This window comes from Orycteropus afer, unplaced genomic scaffold, assembly GCF_000298275.1.
Source record: "Orycteropus afer afer isolate SDZICR_OR568_19922 unplaced genomic scaffold, OryAfe1.0 scaffold00196, whole genome shotgun sequence".
Taxonomy (NCBI): domain Eukaryota; kingdom Metazoa; phylum Chordata; class Mammalia; order Tubulidentata; family Orycteropodidae; genus Orycteropus; species Orycteropus afer.
The window spans coordinates 4,116,031-4,136,637 of NW_006921783.1; the positions used below are offsets into that span (position 1 = coordinate 4,116,031).

Consider the following 20,607-nt stretch of genomic DNA (forward strand, 5'->3'; position numbering starts at 1 on the left):
CCTACTTCCGTAGTGATACTGCCTCGGAAACCCAAGGAGGGGTCGCTATGAGTCGGGGCCGACTCGACGGCAAACAACAACAACAACATATAAATATATATATAAATATATATATATTACTACAGGCCATCTGTATTCATTTCCTAAGTTAGTGTGTAAATTACCATGAACTAAATGGTTCAGTGCAGCATACATTTATTATTTATTATCTCACAGTTTCCATGGGTCAGGAGTTCAGGCAGGGTTCAACTGAATTCTCTACTCAAGGTCACATGAGATTTCAGTCCAGATACAGTCTGGGTGTTTGATCTTTTCTCTGAGGTTGAAAGTCTTCTTCCAAGTTCACTGGTTGTTGGCAGGATCCAGGTTATTATAGGGATCTTCTTAAAATATAGATTTCTGATTCATTCCACATATCTGGGGTGAAAAGGCAAATTCTCAGCAAGGGTTGAACTGTAGTGAACTGGTTTGAAATCCTATGCAAAACTATATATGTTACATATATTTGTATGATACGTAATAATGTTTCTTATATTGAAGTATTTTAAAATATAAAATATTGAGATCATTTATAAGACTTTGGTATTTACTAAAAATCTGTGACCATTTCATAAACTTTAGAAAGAGAATGTGATTTGTTTCATACTGTGTTGTATAAAGATATTTTACTCTCATAATAGCCAAGTTTTAATTCCTAAAATTTTAACATATCTGCAAACATATATACATACATACATGTATATGTATTTAATTTTTTTCAAGTTTGGAAAAGGTAGTCTCAGCGTTACTATTGTTATTTAATGTTAAGATGTCAGTTCTTCCCAAAATGATATCTTGTTGTTAGGTGCTGTCAAGTTGATTCAAACTCATGATGACCCTATGCATCAGCCAGTCCTGTACCATCCTCACCAGAAAATGATTTAACAAACTGATTTTAAAATTGAAATAGGAAAGCATAGGATATAGAATAGCTATAACAACAACAACAATAACAACAACAACAAAAAAAAATTGTTAAAAACAAAAAGGATGGAATTAAAGAACTTGCACAACTTGATATCAATACTTTTTATAAAGCTTCAATAATCAAGACTGTGATATTAGGGAAAAGATAGACAGATGGATTGATAGGAGAAAATCAGATAGTACAGAAATAGACTCATTCATATGGTCAATTCATTTTTTACAAAGGTGCCAAGTGTTATTTAATGAGAAACTATAGTCTTTTCAACAGATAGTGCTGTTGTTGTTGTTGTTTGCCATCGAGTCGGCCCCGACTCATAGCGACCCCTCCTTGGGTTTCTGAGGCAGTATCACTACGGAAGTAGGATTGCCCAACCTTCCTTCCGAGGAGTGGCTGGTGGGTTTGAACCACCAGCCTTCTGGTGAGCAGTCAAGTGCCTTAGGCACTATGCTACCAGAGCTCCAGATAGTGCTAGAACATGTATATACAGAAGAGTGGACCTTGACCTGTATCACATACCATATATAAAAATTATTCAAAATGTATTATAGATCTATATGTAAAACCTACTACTATAAAGTTTATAAAGTAAAACAAAAATCTTTGTGACTTTCGGTTTACCAAAGATTTCTTAGCACAAGCAATAAAAGAAAAAACATTAAAAACTGATCAGTTGGACTTTATCAAAGTTCAAAACATCTGGTCGTTGTAAGAATTTAGTAAGAAAATGAAGACTAATCACAGCCTGTGAGAAAATGTTTGCAAAACACATATTTGATAAAGGACTGGTCATTTCTTAAAAAGTTAAACCTAAACTTACCATATGACCTAGTGATTACACTCTTAAATGTCTACTACAGAGACATGAAAACATGTCCACACACAGACTTACACGTGAATGTTCATAGTATTACTCATAATAGCCAGAAAATCTAAATATCCATTAATGGGTGAGCTCTGGTGGTGTAGTGCCTAAGGCATTTGACTGCTAACCAGAAGGCTAGTGGTTCAAACCCACCATCCACTCCTTGGAAGGAAGACTGGGCGATCTGCTTCCATAGAGATAGCGCCTTGGAAACCCAAAGAAGGGTCACTATGAGTTGGAGTTGACTTGACGACAGTGAGTTTGGTTTTGTTTGGTAGATAAACAAAATGTGGTATATTCAATGCAATGAATACTGTTCAACCATAAAAAGGAACAAAAGTATTGATACTTGCTACAATATGGTTGAACCTAAAATCATTATGCTAAGTGAAAAAATTATATAATGTATGCTTTCATTTTTATGAAGTACCCAGAAAAAGCAAATTTCTAAAGACACAAAACCAGTTAGTGTTGCCTGGATCTAGGGGTGAGAAGGAGCATCGACTGCAAATAGGTGTAAGGAATCTTTTTAGGCTGACAGAAATGTTTTAAAGACACTTATAGTAATGCTTCCATAACTTGGCAAATTTATTAAAAGTCTTTGAATTGTACATTTATATCTTGCAAATATTACTACACATAAACCATACCTAAATGAAGCAATCAAATTTTAAAGGGTATAATTCTTCTCAGTTTTTGGTGGTACTATTTGATAAGTGAAGGAGCTCTGGTAGTGTAGTGAATAAGGCATTTAGCTGCTAACCAGAAGGTCAGTGGTTCAAACCTACCAGCCACTCCGTGAAAGAAAGATAAGGCAGTTTGCTTCCGTAAAGATTTATAGCCTTGGAAACTGAGCAGGGCTCGCCATGAGTCAGAATCGACTCCATAGCAGTGAGTTTGGTTTTTTGAATAGGATAAGGGAAGGATCCCTGGTAGCACAGAGGTTAAAGTGCTCAGCTGCTAACCAAAAAGTCAATGGTTCAAACCCACCAGCAGCTGCACAGGAGAAGGATGTGGTAATTGGCTTCCATAAAGATTATAGCCATGGAAACTCAATGAGGCAGTTCTACTCTGTCCTATTTGGCCACTGTGAGTCGGAATCAACTTGTCAGCAGTGCGTCTGGTGTATGAAAAGGACGGTGAACTGGTACTGATGAGCTGCAGCTGCATTCCTTAGGGACATTTCAATGATTTCGGTGTGGCTAGAGGGTAAGAATCCAGGGTTGACTCCTGGTTTGGGTCACTGTTGGAAGAAACCAGCAGAGTTTTTGACAGTTTTTTAGGTTTAGAGTGACACAACTAGAGGCTTGAATGACCTCAGGCACATGGCCCTTTTATCAAGACATTTCTGAAACTGCACAGTACAAGAGGTTAAAAATCTTAACCTCTGAAAATCAGATCAAAATTCCTTAGTCTCTCAGTGCTGAGGAGATAAGGACCTACCACACCCTCAATTTGAAGGGAACAAACTAGAAGTATGAGTTTTATTAAAACTTCAATACCAACCTGTTTGAAATAAGGTAATTGTCCCCACCCCCAGTCTAACTGTTCTGCCAGATGTCAGAGGGAACCTCTGGAAAATGGTAACATCTGGAGCCGCTACAGTTTCTTTTGTTCTTTACACAGACTCCAGCATTCAGTCAAAAATAAGTAGGAATGTGAAAAGATAGGCCCATGTGACTAAAAACTAAAAAATTCAGAAGCAGATCCACAGGTGACCCTGCAGTAAACCGACGCAGTACTCAGGTGGCTGTGAGGTTGTGTTCATCACAGATTTGTAGGTATTTCCCTTACTGGCCTTGAGCCATAAGTTGTATTGTACTTATCCCAATGTCAGAGATGTTAGCATGTAAAATTGTGTAACTTGTGGAATTTATGCTACTAATCCTCTTTTTGGGAGCTCTGGTAGCATAGTGCCTAAAACACTTGACTGCCACCCAGAAGGCTGGCAGTTCAAACCCACCAGCCACTCCTCAGAAGGAAGATGGGGCGATCTATTTCTGTAATGATAACTGCCTCAGAAACCCAAGGAAGGGTCACTATGAGTCGGGTCCAACTCGACGGTACATAACAACAACAACAACAACAGTCCTCTTTTTGGACTAATTGTGAGGTAGAGAAAGAATATGAGTGTGATCCCTAATCTCTAAACATGTTGGCAGTGTCCTCATATGTCACTGCGGCAAATCTGAATGCCGTTTTTCCACTGAGAAAAACAAGATGGGCAATCTTGTCTCAGTGTTTGGATTGCACTGATGTTAAATGTTCTGAAACTGCCAGGCTAAGCATATTGCTGATACTGAATAGACTGCTACTGAACAATATAGCACCCACTTGCCTGTCATTTGTCATACTGTGGTAGCTTGTGTTTTGCTGTGAGTCTGGAGGCTTTGCCACTGGCGTTTCAAATACCAGCAGGGTCACCAATGGTGGACAGCTTCCAGTGGAGCATCCATACTAAGACAGACTCGGAAGAAAGAAGGGGCCATCCACTTCTCAAAAAAAATGGTCAGTGAAAACCTTATGAAAAGCATTGAAACAATGTCAGATATATTACTGGAAAACTTTATGAGTAGCCCTGAAACATTGTCTGATACAATGCTGGAGGATGAGCCCCTCAAGTCGAAAGATTCAAAATACACTTGGGGAAAAAGCTGCCTCCTCAGAATGGAGTCGGCCTTAATGATACGGATGGAGTAAAGCTTTCAAGATCTCTATTTGCTGATGTGGCACAACTCAAAATGGGAAGAAACAGCTACAAACATCCATTAATAGTCAGAATATGGAATGTACAAAGTATGAATCTAGGAAAACAGGAAGTTGTCAAAAAGGAAATGGATGCATAAAGATAGATATCATAGGTATTAGTTTGCTGAAAAGGACTGGCTTTGGCCATTTTGAATCAGACAACCGTATGATCTACTATGCTGGGAATGACAAAATTAAAGAAGAATGGAGTGACATTAATTGTCACAAAGAACATTTTGAGATCTGTCCTAAAATATAGTACTGTCAATGATAGGTTAATATCCTACAAGGAAGACCAGTTAATACTACTATTATTCAAATTTACATACCAACCACTAAAGCCAAAGATGAAGAAATTGAAGATTTTTACCAACTTCTGCAATCTGATATCGAACAAACGTACAGTCAAGTTGTATTGATAATTGTTGGTGATTAGAATATAAAAGCTGGAAACAAAGAACAATCATCGGTAGTTGGAAAATATGGCCTTGGTGATAGAAATGACAACAGAGATTACATGATAGAATTTTGTAAGACCAACAGCTTATTCATTGCAAATACCTTTTTTTCAACAACATAAAATGACAGCTGTAAATGTGGACCTTGCCAGATGGAACATGCAGGAATCAGATCGGATGCATCTGTGGAAAGAGGCCATGGAGAAGCTCAATATCTTCAGCTAAAACAAGGCCAGGAGCTGACTGTGGAACAAACCATCAATTGCTTATATGCAAGTTCAAGTTGAAGTGGAAGACAGTTAAAATGAGTCCACAACATTTTCTTTGTTGGTTACCAGGGGTGGGAGGGGAGGGGAGGGAATGCTGTTAGATAGATAGAGATAAATATTGATTTGGGTGAAGAGAAGGGCAATGTACCAAATGTGAGTGACCAATATGGCAGCATTGAGGATGAGAGAGACAGAGAGAGTTACATGGGTAGTACAAACAACAAATATGAACCCCTTTGCATATACAGTACTGAGTTGTCAGTGAAAGCAAACATGGGTATAGGGACGGATAGATGGGTGAACAAGCTAAACAATTAGGTATGTCTAAATGGAGAGTGTATCCAAGATCATATACAGGGTTGGCAGACAATGGGCCTATAAGTGCATGTGAATGATCAGAATTCCCAGGTGTATAGTAGAGCTGACAAGGGGCAAGGTTATGGTCATTACTTGGTCACAGCCAGCTACCCAGAGGGACCGAGTAGTTGATCCTGCGGGCTTGGGACCATAGTCGCAGGGGACATCAAGCTCAATTGGCATAACATACTATACAAAACATTGTTCCACCTACTACTTTGGCGAGTAGCGACTGGGACCTTAAAAGCTAGGAAGCTGCCATCTAGATGCAACAACGGGTCTCTCCTCGTCAAGAAGAAAGAAGAAAACCAAAATTAATGGAAACAATCAGTCCTAGCGACTGGTACACCATCTGATCTGCAACCTATACAACTATGAGACCAGAAGAACTAGATGGTGCCCAGCTACCACTGCCATCCACTTGGAAGGGATGTAGGAGATCCTGCATAAAGAGGGAGAACAATGTGGTACAAACTCAAAATCATTTTGAGGCAAAAAAAAAAAAGGAAGGTGGGGACCAGGTTTGCTGGTCCAATAGAGCCTGGTGTAACCACTGAGCCCCTAGCTGCCCTTCAGGTCTGGAATTGAACCCACAACTGTGGTTTCCAGCCAAACAAAGTACAGGCATGTGAGTTAAACATTTACCTCAAGTAGATACACGCCCTGGAGAGAACAATCATGGGAGAAGGAAGGGCTGCTTATGCACAGGGAGATAGCTCAGGGTGCAGAAGAGTATGAAGGGATGGACACTGGGAGGAGGTAACTATGGGGAGGAAGTGGGAGGGGAGCTGCTGCATTGTAAATTTTGGTCAATGACATGGGACAAAGTATATGTGAACTGCTGTATGAAAAGTGAATTTACTCTGTAAATCTTCACCCAAATCCTAATTAAAAAAAAAAAAAATGAGTCCACAAGAGCAAAAATGTGACTTTGATTATATCCCACCAGAATTTAGAGACCTTCTGAGGAATAGATTTGACACATTGAACACCAGTGACTGAAAACCAGACAAATCGTAGGAAGTGTCCCAAAAGAATTGGTCAGTGTTCATCTATTTCAGGAAGTGGCATATGATCAAGAACCAGTGGTATTAAAGGAAGAAGTTGAAGCTGCACTGAAGGAATTGGCAAAAAAAAAACAAGTCTCCAGGAATTGATGGAATACCCATTGAGATGTTTCAACGAACGCATGCTGCACTGGAGGCACTCACTCGTCTATGCCAAGAAATTTGGAAGACAGCTACCTGGCCAACTGACTGGAAGAGATCCATATTTTTACCCATTCCAAAGAAAGGTGGTCCAACAGAATATGGAAATTATTGAACAATATCATTGATACCACACATAAGCAAAATCTTGCTGAAGGTAATTCAAAAACAGTTGCAGCAGTATATTGACAGGGAATTTGCAGAAATGCAAGCTGGATTAGAAGATGATGAGAAACAAGGGATATTATTGCTGATGTCAGATGAATCTTGGCTGAAAACAAAGAATACCAGAAAGATGTTTATCTGTGTTTTATTGACTATGCAACGGCATTCAACTCTATGGATCACAACAAATTATAGATAACATTGCAAAGAATGGGAATTCCAGAACACTTAATTATGCTCATGAGGAACCTGTACGTTGACCAGGAGGCTGTCATTTGAACAGGGCAGGAGGCTACTGCATGGTTTAAAATCAGTAAGGGTATGCATTGGGGTTGTGTCCTTTCCCTGTAATTATTCAATCTGTATGCTGAGCAAATAATCCAAGAAGCTGGACTATATGAAGAACACACTGCACCAAGATTAGAGAAAGATTCATTAACAACCTTTGATACACAGATGACACAACTTTGCTGCTGAATGTGAAGATGACTTGAAGCACTTACTGAAGAATATTAAAGACTATAGTGCAGTATGGATTACACCTCAACATAAAGAAAATGAAAATCCTCACAACTGAACCAATAAGCAACATCATGATAAATGGAGAAAAGATTGAAATTGTCAAAGATTTCATATTACTTGGATCCACATGGAAGCAGCTGTCAATCACGGAAGGACAAATATACTATTAGTTCATTATTGTAAAAAGTCAAGGAAAGGTTCATATATGGAAGGAAACTTTCTTTGTTGGTTACCAGTGGTGGGAGGATGAAAGAGGGAACACTGCAAAAAAGAAAACAAAAAGCACATTGACCCATGTCACTTTAGTTTTGTGTATTTCAATGTACATAAACTATATTTCAATAAAATGCATTAAAAAAAAAAAAAAGAAGTCAGACGATGTATTGCATTGGGCAAATCTGCTGTAAAAGACCTCTTTGAAGTGCTGAAAGGCAAAGATATCTCTTTGAAGACTCAGGTGCACGTAACCCAAGCCATGGTATTTTCAGTATCCTCGTATACATATGAAAGCTGGACAGTGAATAAGAAGACCAAAGAAGAGTTGATGCTTTTGAGTTGTGATGTTGGCAAAAAAAATATTGAAAGTACCATTGTCTGCCAGTAGAATGAACAAATATGTCCTGAGGGAAGTGCATTTGGAATGATCCTTAGAAGCGAGAATAGCCAGCCTTCGTCTCACCTACTTTGGTCATGTTGTCAGAAGGAACCATTCTCTGGAAAAGGATATCATGCTTGGTAAAATGGAGGGTCAGTAAAAAAGGGAGAAGACCCTCAGTGAGGTGGATTGACATAGTGGTTGCACCAATGGGCTCAGGTATAGCAAGGATTGTGAGGATGGCACACAACCCAGCAGTGTTTTGTTCTGTTGTGCATTTGGTCACTATGAGTCAAAGCTGATTCGATGGCACCTAACAACAATGCAACAAACAATATAGAAATTGTCTAAGATATATTTTAATACTTTTTTGCTTATTCTTTACCATTCTTCTTTTAGGTTATTCGTTATTTGTATCTCCTCCATTTCTATCACCATGAGAGCTGCTAGACTCCTGAATATCATTCTACATTGTGTTTCCTTATGAGATGGTTTTTTCTTTTCCTCATAGAAACATCCAACCCTCACTCAAACTCGGATCTCTTGGCTGCCAGGCAAAGAGATTGAGTTGCACAACTGTCTATGTGATGTTCCTTTCACCCTGGATAGATTTTTCTCCAGAGATTTAAACAAGACAAAGGCTCAGAAAGAAAGCAAAGAAATAGAAGTCTACTTGCTTCTTTCTGTGCTCTAAATTTATGAATAAATGTTTTCAGTAATGCCTTCTAGCATCCTGATCCGTCTACTCAGGAAATTTTATTTGCCAATGAAATTTTAAAAAGCATTGCAAATAAAATTTTTTAAAAAAAAAGCATTGTAAGGCCATGCAGATTTGATTACCATATGCTGATTTAGACAGACTGGGGAGTGGTGAAGAAGAGAGATGTGGATGTGAGGCAAGTGAAAAATCAGATTTATTAAATATTGAAAAAAATATGATTTATTGATTTCAGGATCTAACTTAACAAGAGTAGCTAATTTAATGAATTGATTAAATAATTTGCAGTTAGCATATAGATTTATACAAATAGGAGTTTTTGAAGTACAATCCTTGAAAACAATTTGATTTCTAAGTATACACCATGTGGTGTTATTGAGATAGTCTAGTAGCAGAAAAGTAAATGTCAACTAGTTGCAAATTTTAAGTTTAGATTTTAAGTAAGCTACCTTAAAATTTGACTAAACTTTTGTTTTCTTGTTTCAATTTTAGGGTGAAAAGGTTAACTATGAAAAGTTTAGAAATTGGCTTCTTCTAAACAAAGATGCTTTTACTTTCTCTCGTTGGCTACTATCTGGAGGGGTATATGTTACCCTCACTGATGATAGTGATACTCCCACTTTTTACCAAACTCTGGCTGGAGTCACACACTGTAAGTAATGACATTTCATTGTTTCCTGTTTACTTTTTAAAATGTGATTGCCTAGTAGTATGGGAATATGCCTATAAAGGAGAAAATAATTTATTCTTTTCTTCCAAAGTATAATAAAATGAAATTCTTGTGCTTGGAATACATTAAAAAAAAAATTTACTAGTTACCATTGTTTCTAAGTTGTGGTGACATGATCAGTATCAGAGAAGACTGTGCTCCACAGGGTTTACCATGGCTGATTTTTCAGAAGTAGGTCTCCAGGCCTCTCCCCCTAAATGGTGCTCCGTTGACTTAAACCTCCAACCTCTCGTTTAGCAGATAAGCACATTAACCATTGGTACCATCCAGGGATACCACGGAATACATGCTATTGTTGTATAATTAAGTCAGTTCTGACTCAGGACCCTATATGACAGAGTAGAACTGCCCTGTAAGGTTTCCTCAGCTGTAATCTTTATGGAAGCAGATTGTCACATCTTTCTTCTGGAGAGTGGCTGATAGATTTGAACAGCTGACCTTTTGTTTTGCAGCCGAGCATTTAACCACCTTAACCATTGATCCACCAGGCTCCTTATGGAATATATATATAGCTCTCTACTAATTGTCCTGGGAGCTCTGGTAGCATAGTGCCTAAAGCACTTGACTGCTATCCAGAAGGCTGGTGGTTCAAACTCACCAGCCACTCCTCAGAAGGAAGGTTGGGCAATCTACTTCTGTAGTGATACTGCCTCGGAAACCCAAGGAGGGGTTGCTATGAGTCAGGTCCGACTCGACGGCACACAACAACAACAACACCACTAATTGTCCTTAACCAAGCTGTGTTAGCTTTCTAGGATGGTTGTAACAAATTACCACAAAGATGGTGGCCTAAAGCAACAGAAATTTATCCTCTCACACTTCTAGAGTAAAAGTCTGCAATCAAAGTATCACAGTGACTGTGCTCCCTCTGAAGGCTCTGGGGAGGATTCGTCCTTGCCATTTTCCAGCCTCTGGTTGTCCATAGTGTTCTTTCTTTCACTTGTGGCAGTTTGACTTCTGTCCCTGCCTCCATCTTCACTGACCTTGTTCTCTGTGTCTCTCTGTCCTCTCTTCTTCTTATAAAGACACAACTCATTGGATTTAGAGTCTGCCCTAAATCCAGAATGGTATAACCACAAGATTCTTAACTAATTACATTTTCAAAGACCCTATTTCCAAGTACTGGTTACATTCTTTGGTTCTAGAAGGACATTATTTTGGGGGAACATTGTTCAACTCATTACACAAGCCTAAGTGTTAACTTCTGCTAATCATCTTTAATATGGCTGTGGAAAACTACAAATACTCTACTTCTGTTGCTTCCTAGCACTGCAGTGCCCTTACTTTCACTTCTACTTGTTAAATCCTAGTCATTCTTGAAAAGTTAAATCACATGTCATTTTTTTCATGAAACTTTTTCTTCCCCTCCTGTCAGAAATCACCTTTCCTTCTTTTGAACTGTCTTAACTCCTTATTCGTACATCTTTTGAATGAACTTGCGACTTTCATCCTTGTATTATATTAATTTATAAAACTCTGTTGGTTTGTACAACATGTTACCTCTCCTAAATCCTAAGATCTTTTCAGGCAGAGAATCTGTATTATTCATCTTTCTTTGTCCCCTGATGCTAAATCTTCTTCTTATTTTTTTTAATTTTATTGTGATTTGGGTGAAAGTTTACAGAGCAAATTCATCTTCCATACAGTGGTTCACATACACTTTGTCTTATGACATTGACTGTAATCTCCCACAATGCAGCAGCTCTCCTCCCACTTCCTCCCCATAGCCACCTCTTCCCTGTGTCCTTCCTTCCCATGCACTCCTGCCCCCTGAGCTGTCTCCTTATGCCCCTATGCCAAATCTTAAATAAGTATTTGTGGACTTTGGGTGTCCAGTCCTTTTTATATTTATTACTTTGAATGACTTATGAATTGACTACTAATTACACTCTTACTATCTCTCCCCCCACCCCCTGTTTTTATTCCATTAGTAGCACAAGATCTGACTGATAGATTCTGACATGAGTAGATAGTGAATTTGATGCTACTCCTTTTCAGTACCCTTGTCTTAATTTTAGATAAGAAAGCCTTTCCTTTTGTTCTTTTCATAAGAAATAGAGGGACCATTTTCTACTCACTACAAGCTCCACCTAACTTAAAGTAATATTTAAATTGTTAGTCAGATAGATAGTCCACTGAGCTTTTGCTTTCATTGTGATTATATGGTGAATTATTTTTCTGCTAATACCAGCTACTTTCCTTGAACGACTTTTTTTTATCTTCTTTTTTTTTTAATTGTGATTTGGGTGAAAGTTTACAGAGCAAATTCACTCTCCATACAGCAGTTCACACACACGTTGTCTCATGACATTGACTACAATTTACCCCAATGCAACAGCTCCCCTCCCACTTCTTCCCGTTAGTTACCTCTTCCCTCTGTCCATCCCTTCATGCATTCCTGCCCCTTGAACTGTCTCCCTGTGCATAAACAGCCCCTCTTTCTCCCAAGATTGTTCTCTCCAAGGAGTGTATCTACCTCAGGGTACATGTTCAACTCTTATGCCTGTCTTTGTTTGGCTGGAAGCTACAGGTATAGGTTCAATTCCAGACCTGAAGGGCAGCTAGGGACCATAGTCTCAGTGATTCCATCATGCTCTATCAGACCAGCAAACCTGGTCCCCCACCCCTTTTTTTTCCCCCAAATGATTTTGAGTTTTGTTCCACATTGTTCTCCCTCTCCATCCAGGATCTACTACATAGATCCCCCTTCAACTGGTTGACAGTGGTAGCCAGACACCATCTAGTTCTTCTGGTCTCATAGTCATATAGGCTGAGGATCGCATGGTGTACCAGTCATGAGGACTAATTGTTTCCATGAATCTTTGGTTTTCTTCATTGAATGATTTTTTGCTTAAATTCGTTCTCATATATTTTGCAAATTATATCTATTGCTTATTTTTTTAAAAAAAGCACTGTGTTATTAAAGCTTATGTTGTTGTTGTTGTTATGTGCCATCGAGTCGGACCCAATTTATAGTGACCCCTCCTTGGGTTTCTGAGGTGGTATCGCTACGGAAGTAGATTGCCCCATCTTCCTTCCAAGGAGTGGCTGGTGGATTTGAACCGCCAGCCTTCTGGTTAGCAGTCAAGTGTCTTAGGCACTACACAACCAGAGCTCCCATTAAAGCTTATAGACTTATTTAAATAAATCAGTAAAATGATTTTCAAAATGTTAAAAATGTCATCCCACCATGTGACTCCATTTTTTTTTCTTGAAAAATATCTTTTCTTCTTTGGTTTCTATCAGTTGGAAAGTTTTTCAGATTTTTAATAGTATTTTATAATTGTTGTTGTTGTTACGTGCCATCGAGTCAGCCCCAACTCATAGTGACCCCTCCTTGGGTTTCTGAGGCGGTATCGCTACGGAAGTAGATTGCCCAACCTTCTTTCTGAGGAGTGGCTGGTGGGTTTGAACCACCAGCCTTCTGGTAGCAGTCAAGTGCCTTAGGCACTATGCTACCAGAGCTCCTATTTTACAATTACAATGCTTTTATCTTAAATTATATAAAGCAAATATTGATGTAGATGCATTGTTTTCCCAATAGTAATGACCTTCTAATTTTTAAACTTGAATGTTCTCTTAGATTCATTACACCTTCTAACATTTTATGCAGCATTTTAGCACTATTGATTCATTCAGTTTTCCCCAATCTCTTCTGCTTTGCCTTTTGCAGCATTATAGTTTCCTGGTTTTCTTATTATTTCTTTTTGAGTTTTTCTTACTGCTCCCATTCTTGTTTACTTTTGAAGTTACTTCTTAAGGGTCAGCCATTAGCTCTATTTTATTCTTGAATGATAGCTCTCTTTGCTTCATTATAGCCATTTCCATTTCATCCCTTATCCTTCATATTTGTGCAGGTGATAACTAGATGAACTTTTCTGGTCCTGAAGTATCTATCAACCTACATATTCATTTTAACAAATTCCTCTTGGATATATACTCTAATAACTTATCTCCTCATAAAGAGCTCTGGTGGCATAGTGCCTAAGGCATTTGACTGCTAACTAAAAGATTGAAGGTTCAAACCCACCAGTTGCTCCACGGAAGGACAATACGGCAGTTTACTTCCATAAAGATTAACTCCCTCAGAAACCCGGTGGGGGTCACACAGTCAGAATTGACTCCATGGCAGTGAGTGAGTTAGTATATGTGAACTGCTGTATGAAAAGTGAATTTACTCTGTAAATCTTCACCCAAATCAAAATAAAATTAAAAAAAAAAAAAGTGCAAACTTATTCTTCCTCCTTTGTTTTCTATCTTGTTTGATAGTATTTATAATTCCAGTCATCCAACTTGAGATTACCTTTGACTTTTCCTTTTTCAATCCTTATATCTAAATCCTATCAATCTTAACTCAGCCATAGTTTCTGTATTTGTTTTACTACCTCTTAGTGATGGGAGCTCTGGTAGCATAGTGGCTAAGTCGCTTGCCTGCTAACCAAAAGGCTGACGGTTCAAACCCACCAGCCACTCCTCGGAAGGAAGGTTGGGCAATCCTACTTCCGTAGTGATACTGCCTCGGAAACCCAAGGAGGGGTCGCTATGAGTCGGGTTTGACTTGACGGCACATAACAACAACAACAACCTCTTAGTGACAGGAAAGAAGGAAGAGCAGTGTTAATTTTTTAAGTTTGTATTTTTTTAAAAAATTACTTACTTATCTAATTACTTTACCCTGCCCTGCTCAGAAACCTTTGTGGGTGCTCATTGTTTATAGAACAAAGTTTAAATTTCTCATTGTTCTTGTTGGGTGCCATCAAGTCAGTTCTGACTCACAATGACCCTGTGTACAACAGAACTAAACACTGCCCGGTTGTGGGCCATCCTCACAATTCTTGCTATACCTGAGCCCATCGTTGCAGCCACTGTGTCAATTCATCTTGTCAAGGGTCTTCCCCTATTTTGCTGACCCTCCACTTTACCAAGCATGATATTTTCCAGAGAATGGTCCTTTCTGACAACATGGCCAAAGTACACGAAATTAAGTCTGACCATCCTCTCTTCCCAAGGAGCATTCTGGCTGCACTTATTCCAAGACAGATTTGTCCATTTTTCTTCTTCTTCTTTTTTAAGTTTTTATTGTGGTTTGGGTGAAAGTTTACAGAGAAAATTCATTTCTGTATGAAAATTATTTCCTTCAGTTCAGCTTTGACTTCTTCCTTTAATACCATTGGTTCTTGATCATATGCCACCTCCTGAAACAGATGAATATTGACCAATTCTTTTTTGTACAGTGACTGTGCATTCCTTCCATCTACTTTTGATGTTACCTGAATCATTCAATATTTTGCCCATAGAATCTTTTAATATTGCAACTTGGGGCTTGAATTTTTTCTTTAGCTCTTTTACCTTGAGAAATGCCAAGTGTGTTCTTCCCTTTTGGTTTTATAACTCCAGGGCTTTGCTTATTTCATTGTAATAATTGACTTTGTCTTCCCAAGCTGCTCTTTGAAATCTGTTCAGCTTTTTTATCTTGTCATTTCTTCCATTTGTTTTAGTTACACTCTGCTCAAGAGTAAGTTTCAGAGTCTTTTCTGACATCCCTTTTGGTTTTTTTTCCTTTCCTGTCATTTTAATAACCTTTTTCTTTCTTTATGTATGATTTTCTTGATATCATCCCACAATAAATCTGGTTTTCGGTTATTGGCATTCAGTGTATCAAATCTCAGATGGTCTCTAAATTCAAGTGGGATATAATCAAGGTCATAATTTTGTTCTCCTGGACTTATTTTAATTGTCTTCAGCTTCAGCTTGAACTTGAATATGAGCAATTGATGGTCTGTTCCAGTCAGCTCCTGGCCTTGTTTTAGCTGAAGATACTGAGCTTCTCCATCACCTCATTCCACAGATGCAGTGAATCTGATTCCTGTATATTTCATCTGACAAGGTCCATGTGTAGCTGCCATTTATGTTGTTGAAAAAAGATACTTGCAATGAAAAAGTTATTAGTCTTGCAAAATTCTGTCATGCAATCCTCAGCATCATTTCTATCACCAAGGCCTTATTTTCCAAGTACCAGTGATTCTTCATCATTTCCATCTTCACGTTCCAATTACCAATAATTATCAGTACATGTTGATTGCACATTTGTTCAAGTTCAGACTGCAGAAGTTGGCAAAAATCTTTAATTTCTTCATCTTTGGCTTTAGTGATTGATGCATAAAATTGAATAGTAGTCTCTGGTAACGTAGTGCCTAAGGCATTTGACTGCTAACCAGAAGGCTGGTGGTTGAAACCCAAGGAGGAGTCGCTATGAGGATATAACTCTACAGCAGTGGGTTTGGTTTGGTTTAGTTTGGTAGTATTAACTGGTCTTCCTTCAAAATGGCCAAAACCAGTCCATTCCAGCTCACTAGGATGTTGATGTTTGTGCATTTCATTTCTTTTTTGACAGCTTCCAATTTTCCTATATTCATACTTCGTACATTCCATGTTCTGATTATTAATGAATGTTTCCAGCTGTTTCTTTCCATTTTGAATTGTGCCCCATCAGCTAATGGAGGTCCTAAAAGCTTTACACCATCCCTATCATTAAGGTTGACTCCACTCTGAGGAGGTAGCTCTCCCCCAGTTGTATTTGGAGTGCTTTCCAACCTGAGGGGCTTATCTTCTGGCACTATATAAGTGTTTCAGGGCTATTCATGAAGTTTTCCAGTAATACATCAGACATTGTTTCACTGGCTATTCATAAAATTTTCACTGGCCAATTCTTTGAGAAGGGGATGGCCTCATCCTTCTTCCAAGTCCTTTAAAGCCTGAGCATGGCTTTTGAGTCTCATAGTGTCCTATCCTTTACTTAAGTTTCCATACTCATTTGTCCTCATATATATTCTTTGCTTCATCTTCAGAGGAGTGGTCAATATTCTGTGACTACTCAAAGAACTTTTATAACTACCCCATATACCATTGCTCCTAATCTTCCTTCATTTACTGATGCATGCCACCTTTCAACTCTTGACAGTTAAAATATTCCTTTGTCATCAAAGCCCATCTCAGATTTTGCTCCTCTTTTCTTGCTTTTCCATTTGAATTAATTACTTCTCCACTTGTAACTCTGTGACACTTTATATTTGTTACAGCAATTAACATGCTTTTGACCTTATCTAGAGTGGGTTGGAAATGACTTTGTTTCCCCTATAAGTTATAAGTCCCTTGAGCTTAAGGCTCATGGCCCATTCTCTTTTAGTTTTTCTTAGCAGCAGTGGACTCAGTGCATATTACTTGATTGAACAGAATTGAAACATTTTCAGCCACTAATAGTCTACATTGAAAGTACTTAGTTAAGCATCTAGTTTCCTTAGAAATGAACAGCAGGTGTATGTATGTTGCTTTAGGGTTGTGGGTCTAAACCTATATGGAAGAGAAAGTTGTCATGTTTGAATAAGCTTAATATTTTTTTGTAGTACAGTATGTGAAAGTTTATATAAAGACAGTATGTTTTTAGGGAGAAAATCAGTTAGTTATAAAGTTAAGGAACTTTAACTGAAGGTTTCAAGTTGACTCTAAGATGTTTTAAAATGTTTAAATACGTTTGGTTAATTAAATGATGTGAGGTATAGAATATCATTTACCATTAAGTTTAAGCGCATACAGGATTAGCTTTCTTTAAATACAAGGGAATTATGCATCTGAGCTAATTATTTTATCTATTTTCTGTAACGCTGTCATTGATTTCCCTGGTGGACAAAAATTAAGTCAGTGGTGTGTTATAAAAGCCTGAAGAAATAACTGTGTTTTATATTTTCTTGATGATTTGTAACATTTTTATCTGTCAACATCTTAGTTGAATTTTGTCATCTCATTGTTTCTTGTAAGAGCAGTACTCAAAAATAGTAAATTATCAACTATAAACCCACCATAGGATAGTGGTAGGTTTCCAGCCTTTTTTGGGCATTAGAATTATTTGGAGAAGATACTAGAAGTGCAGGTTACTAACTCTCCAAAAATGTATTTGGTGGGCCCTAGAACTCTTATGGGAGCTCTGGTGGTGTAGTGCCTAAGGAATTTGACTGCTAAGCAAAAGGCTAGCGGTTCAAACGCAACAGCCACTTCTCAGAAGGAAGGTTGGGCAATCTACTTCCGTAGTGATACTGCCTCGGAAACCCAAGGAGGGGTCGCTATGAATCGAATCGACGCGACAACAGTGAATTTTTTGGTTTAGAACTCATATTTAAACAGACATCCAGCATAATTCTGATATGCACAGGCCATGAGCTGCATTTTGAGAAACGCAGAGTCAGATTAGTCCTGCTACTGCCTATTCATGTAGGTGATTAACCTCTGAACTCTTTTTCTTCTTTTCTAAACCAGGGATAATAACATAGCTTACTTTATTGGATTTTAAGGAGTAAATGGATAATACATTTTTTTAAAGCACTCAGCCCTATGCCCAGTATAGAGTATGTGCTTTACAATGAACATACATCCTCTTATAGTAGTGATCTACTTGGCTTGTGAATAACAGTGGACTTCACCTCACTGTGTCCAGAGAGCGATTGGTTTTAGATCAAGAATTTTTCTGATACAGGGCTATATAAGTCAGTATAAAAATTAACATGCCCAGATGTGTGAGAAGAAAGTTGTCCTTACCAGTTTTTTTGCTTTTATTTTATAATTTATGGAAATAAAACAACCAACAATAAACTAGCTACAGATGCCTGAATTGCTACTAGTTCAGGCAAGCACCTCCTTTATTAGTGGGCCTTACAATGAAAGCACTATCATAAAGTCAGAATTATTGCTAAGTTTTCAAAGAAATTCTGACACAGGCAGGTTTATATTCTGATAGCTATGATTTATCTATTATCTACAAGTTCTCACTCAGCTTCTGGCTAAACAATTCACTATTGATGTGTTTTGCAGGCTCTGCCACTCAAAAAATATTTGGTACATTAACCTTTAAAATAATGTATCAGGAGTGTGGAAACTTGCTGCGATGAAAATAGGGAATGCTATTAACTGATTTAGAAATAGGAAATATTTATTATTTTAAAGCATCAGTGACTCCATTTACATTTGTGAAATGAGCCAAGGTATCTAGGAAACAAAAAAGAATCACAATTTTTTCACTTGTAAGTAACATTTATGTTAGAGTGCAGATGCCTTTAATTACATTTTCACACACAATTATAAAGTAAAATTTGAAGTCACAGTAAGTTGAACACACTGCCATGTTTAATCACATTTTGTTCCATTTTATGTAAATCACAAATGAAAACTGGAGGGGCTATATATTGGTATTTAATACGGAGTTAGAATAATTAACTTTTATAATCTACACAAGAATTTATAGTTTGTCACGGTACATACATCTTTCAGAACTGCAAATTCAAGCTATTGTTACCTTACTTTTTATTTAAATTGAAGAAATTTAGAATTTTAGCCAGAGTTCACGTTATTATGCTTTAATAGATAAAACCAAATTTTTACTAGGGCTATTATATATTTTCTGTCATAATTTGCTATTTAAATACCTAAGACATAATTTCCTAAAAAAAATTTCTGTCTAATATAAACTGAGTTGTTGTTGTTCTTTTTTTTTTTTTTTTTTTTTAATTGTGATTTGGGTGAAAGTTTACAGAGCAAGTTCACTTTCCATACAGCAGTTCACACACACGTTATCTCATGACATTGACTACAATTTACCCCAATGCAACAGCTCCCCTCCCACTTCCGCCTGATAGTTCACCTCTTCTCTGTGTCCATCCCTCCATGCGTTCCTGCCCCCTGAACTGTCTCCCTGTGCATAAACAGCCCTTCTTTCTCCCATGATTGTTCTCTCCAAGGAGTGTAGCTACCTCAGGTAAATGTTCAACTCATATGCCTGCCGGTTGTTTGGCTGGAAGCCACAGGTGTGGGTTCAATTCCAGAACTGAAGAGCAGCTAGGAACCATATTCTCAGTGGTGCCACCAGGCTCTATCAGACCAGCAAACCTGATGCCCCCCACCCTTTTTTTCCCAAATGATTTTGAGTTTTGCTCTACATGGTTCTCCCTCTCTATCCAGGATCTCCTACATAGATCCGCCTCTGAGTGGTTGACGTGGTAGCCAGACACCCTCTAGTTCTTCTAGTCTCTTAGTCGTATAGGCTGAGGAGCATATGGTATACCGGTCACAAGGACTAATTGTTTCCATGAATCTTTGGTTTTCTTCATTCTTCTTTGCTCTGGATGAGGAGAGACTCTCACTGCACCTAGATGGCTGCTTGCAAGCTTTTAAGATCCCAGTTGCTACTCTCCAAAGTAGGAGGTGGAACAATATTTTGTGTGGTATGTTATGCCAATTGAGCTTGATATCCCCTGCAACTATGGTCCACAGGTTCAACTACTCAGTCCCTCTGGGTAGCTGGCTATGACCAAGAAGTGACTACAACCTTGTCCCTTGTCAGCTCTACTATACACCTGGGAATTATTATAGAACATACGAATACACTTGTGTAACCATTGTCTGCCCATCCTATACATGGTCTTGGGTATACTCCCTACTACATAGACATACCTAATAGTTCAGCGTGCCTACCAGTCTTCACACCTGTATTACCCGTGTTTGCCTTCACTGACAACGCAGTACTGTATGTGCAGAAGGGTTCATCTTTGTTATCTGCACCTCCCATATACCTCTCTATATCTTTCTCTTCCTCAGTGCCACCATGTTGATCACTCACATTTGGTACACTGCTATTCTCTTCACCCAAATCAATACTTACCTCTCCCTATCTAACAATTTTCCCTACTCTCCCCTCCCACACCTGGTAACCAACAAAGGAGATTTCCTTCCATATATAAACCATTCCTTGACTTTTATAATAACAGACTAATACATAATACAATATTTGTCTTTCTATGATTGACTTATTTCACTCAGCATAATGTACTCTAAATTCATCCACGTTATGTAGTTTTTTGCAGATTATACATTATTCTTTAGCATTGCATAGTATTCCATTGTGTGTATGTACCATAGTTTGGTTATCCATTCCTCAGTTGATGGACACCTAGGTTGTTTCCAT

The 20,607-nt window shown here is 38.1% G+C and overlaps 1 protein-coding gene across 1 annotated transcript in view; it reads left to right on the forward strand.

The window, feature by feature from the left end:
* Window positions 1-20,607, forward strand: part of USP32 (ubiquitin specific peptidase 32) — a 237,571-nt gene that overhangs the window by 129,588 nt on the left and 87,376 nt on the right. The window contains exon 6 of the mRNA XM_042781920.1: window positions 9,362-9,521. Coding sequence (XP_042637854.1) covers window positions 9,362-9,521 — 160 coding nt within the window. The remainder of the gene's footprint in view (window positions 1-9,361; window positions 9,522-20,607) is intronic.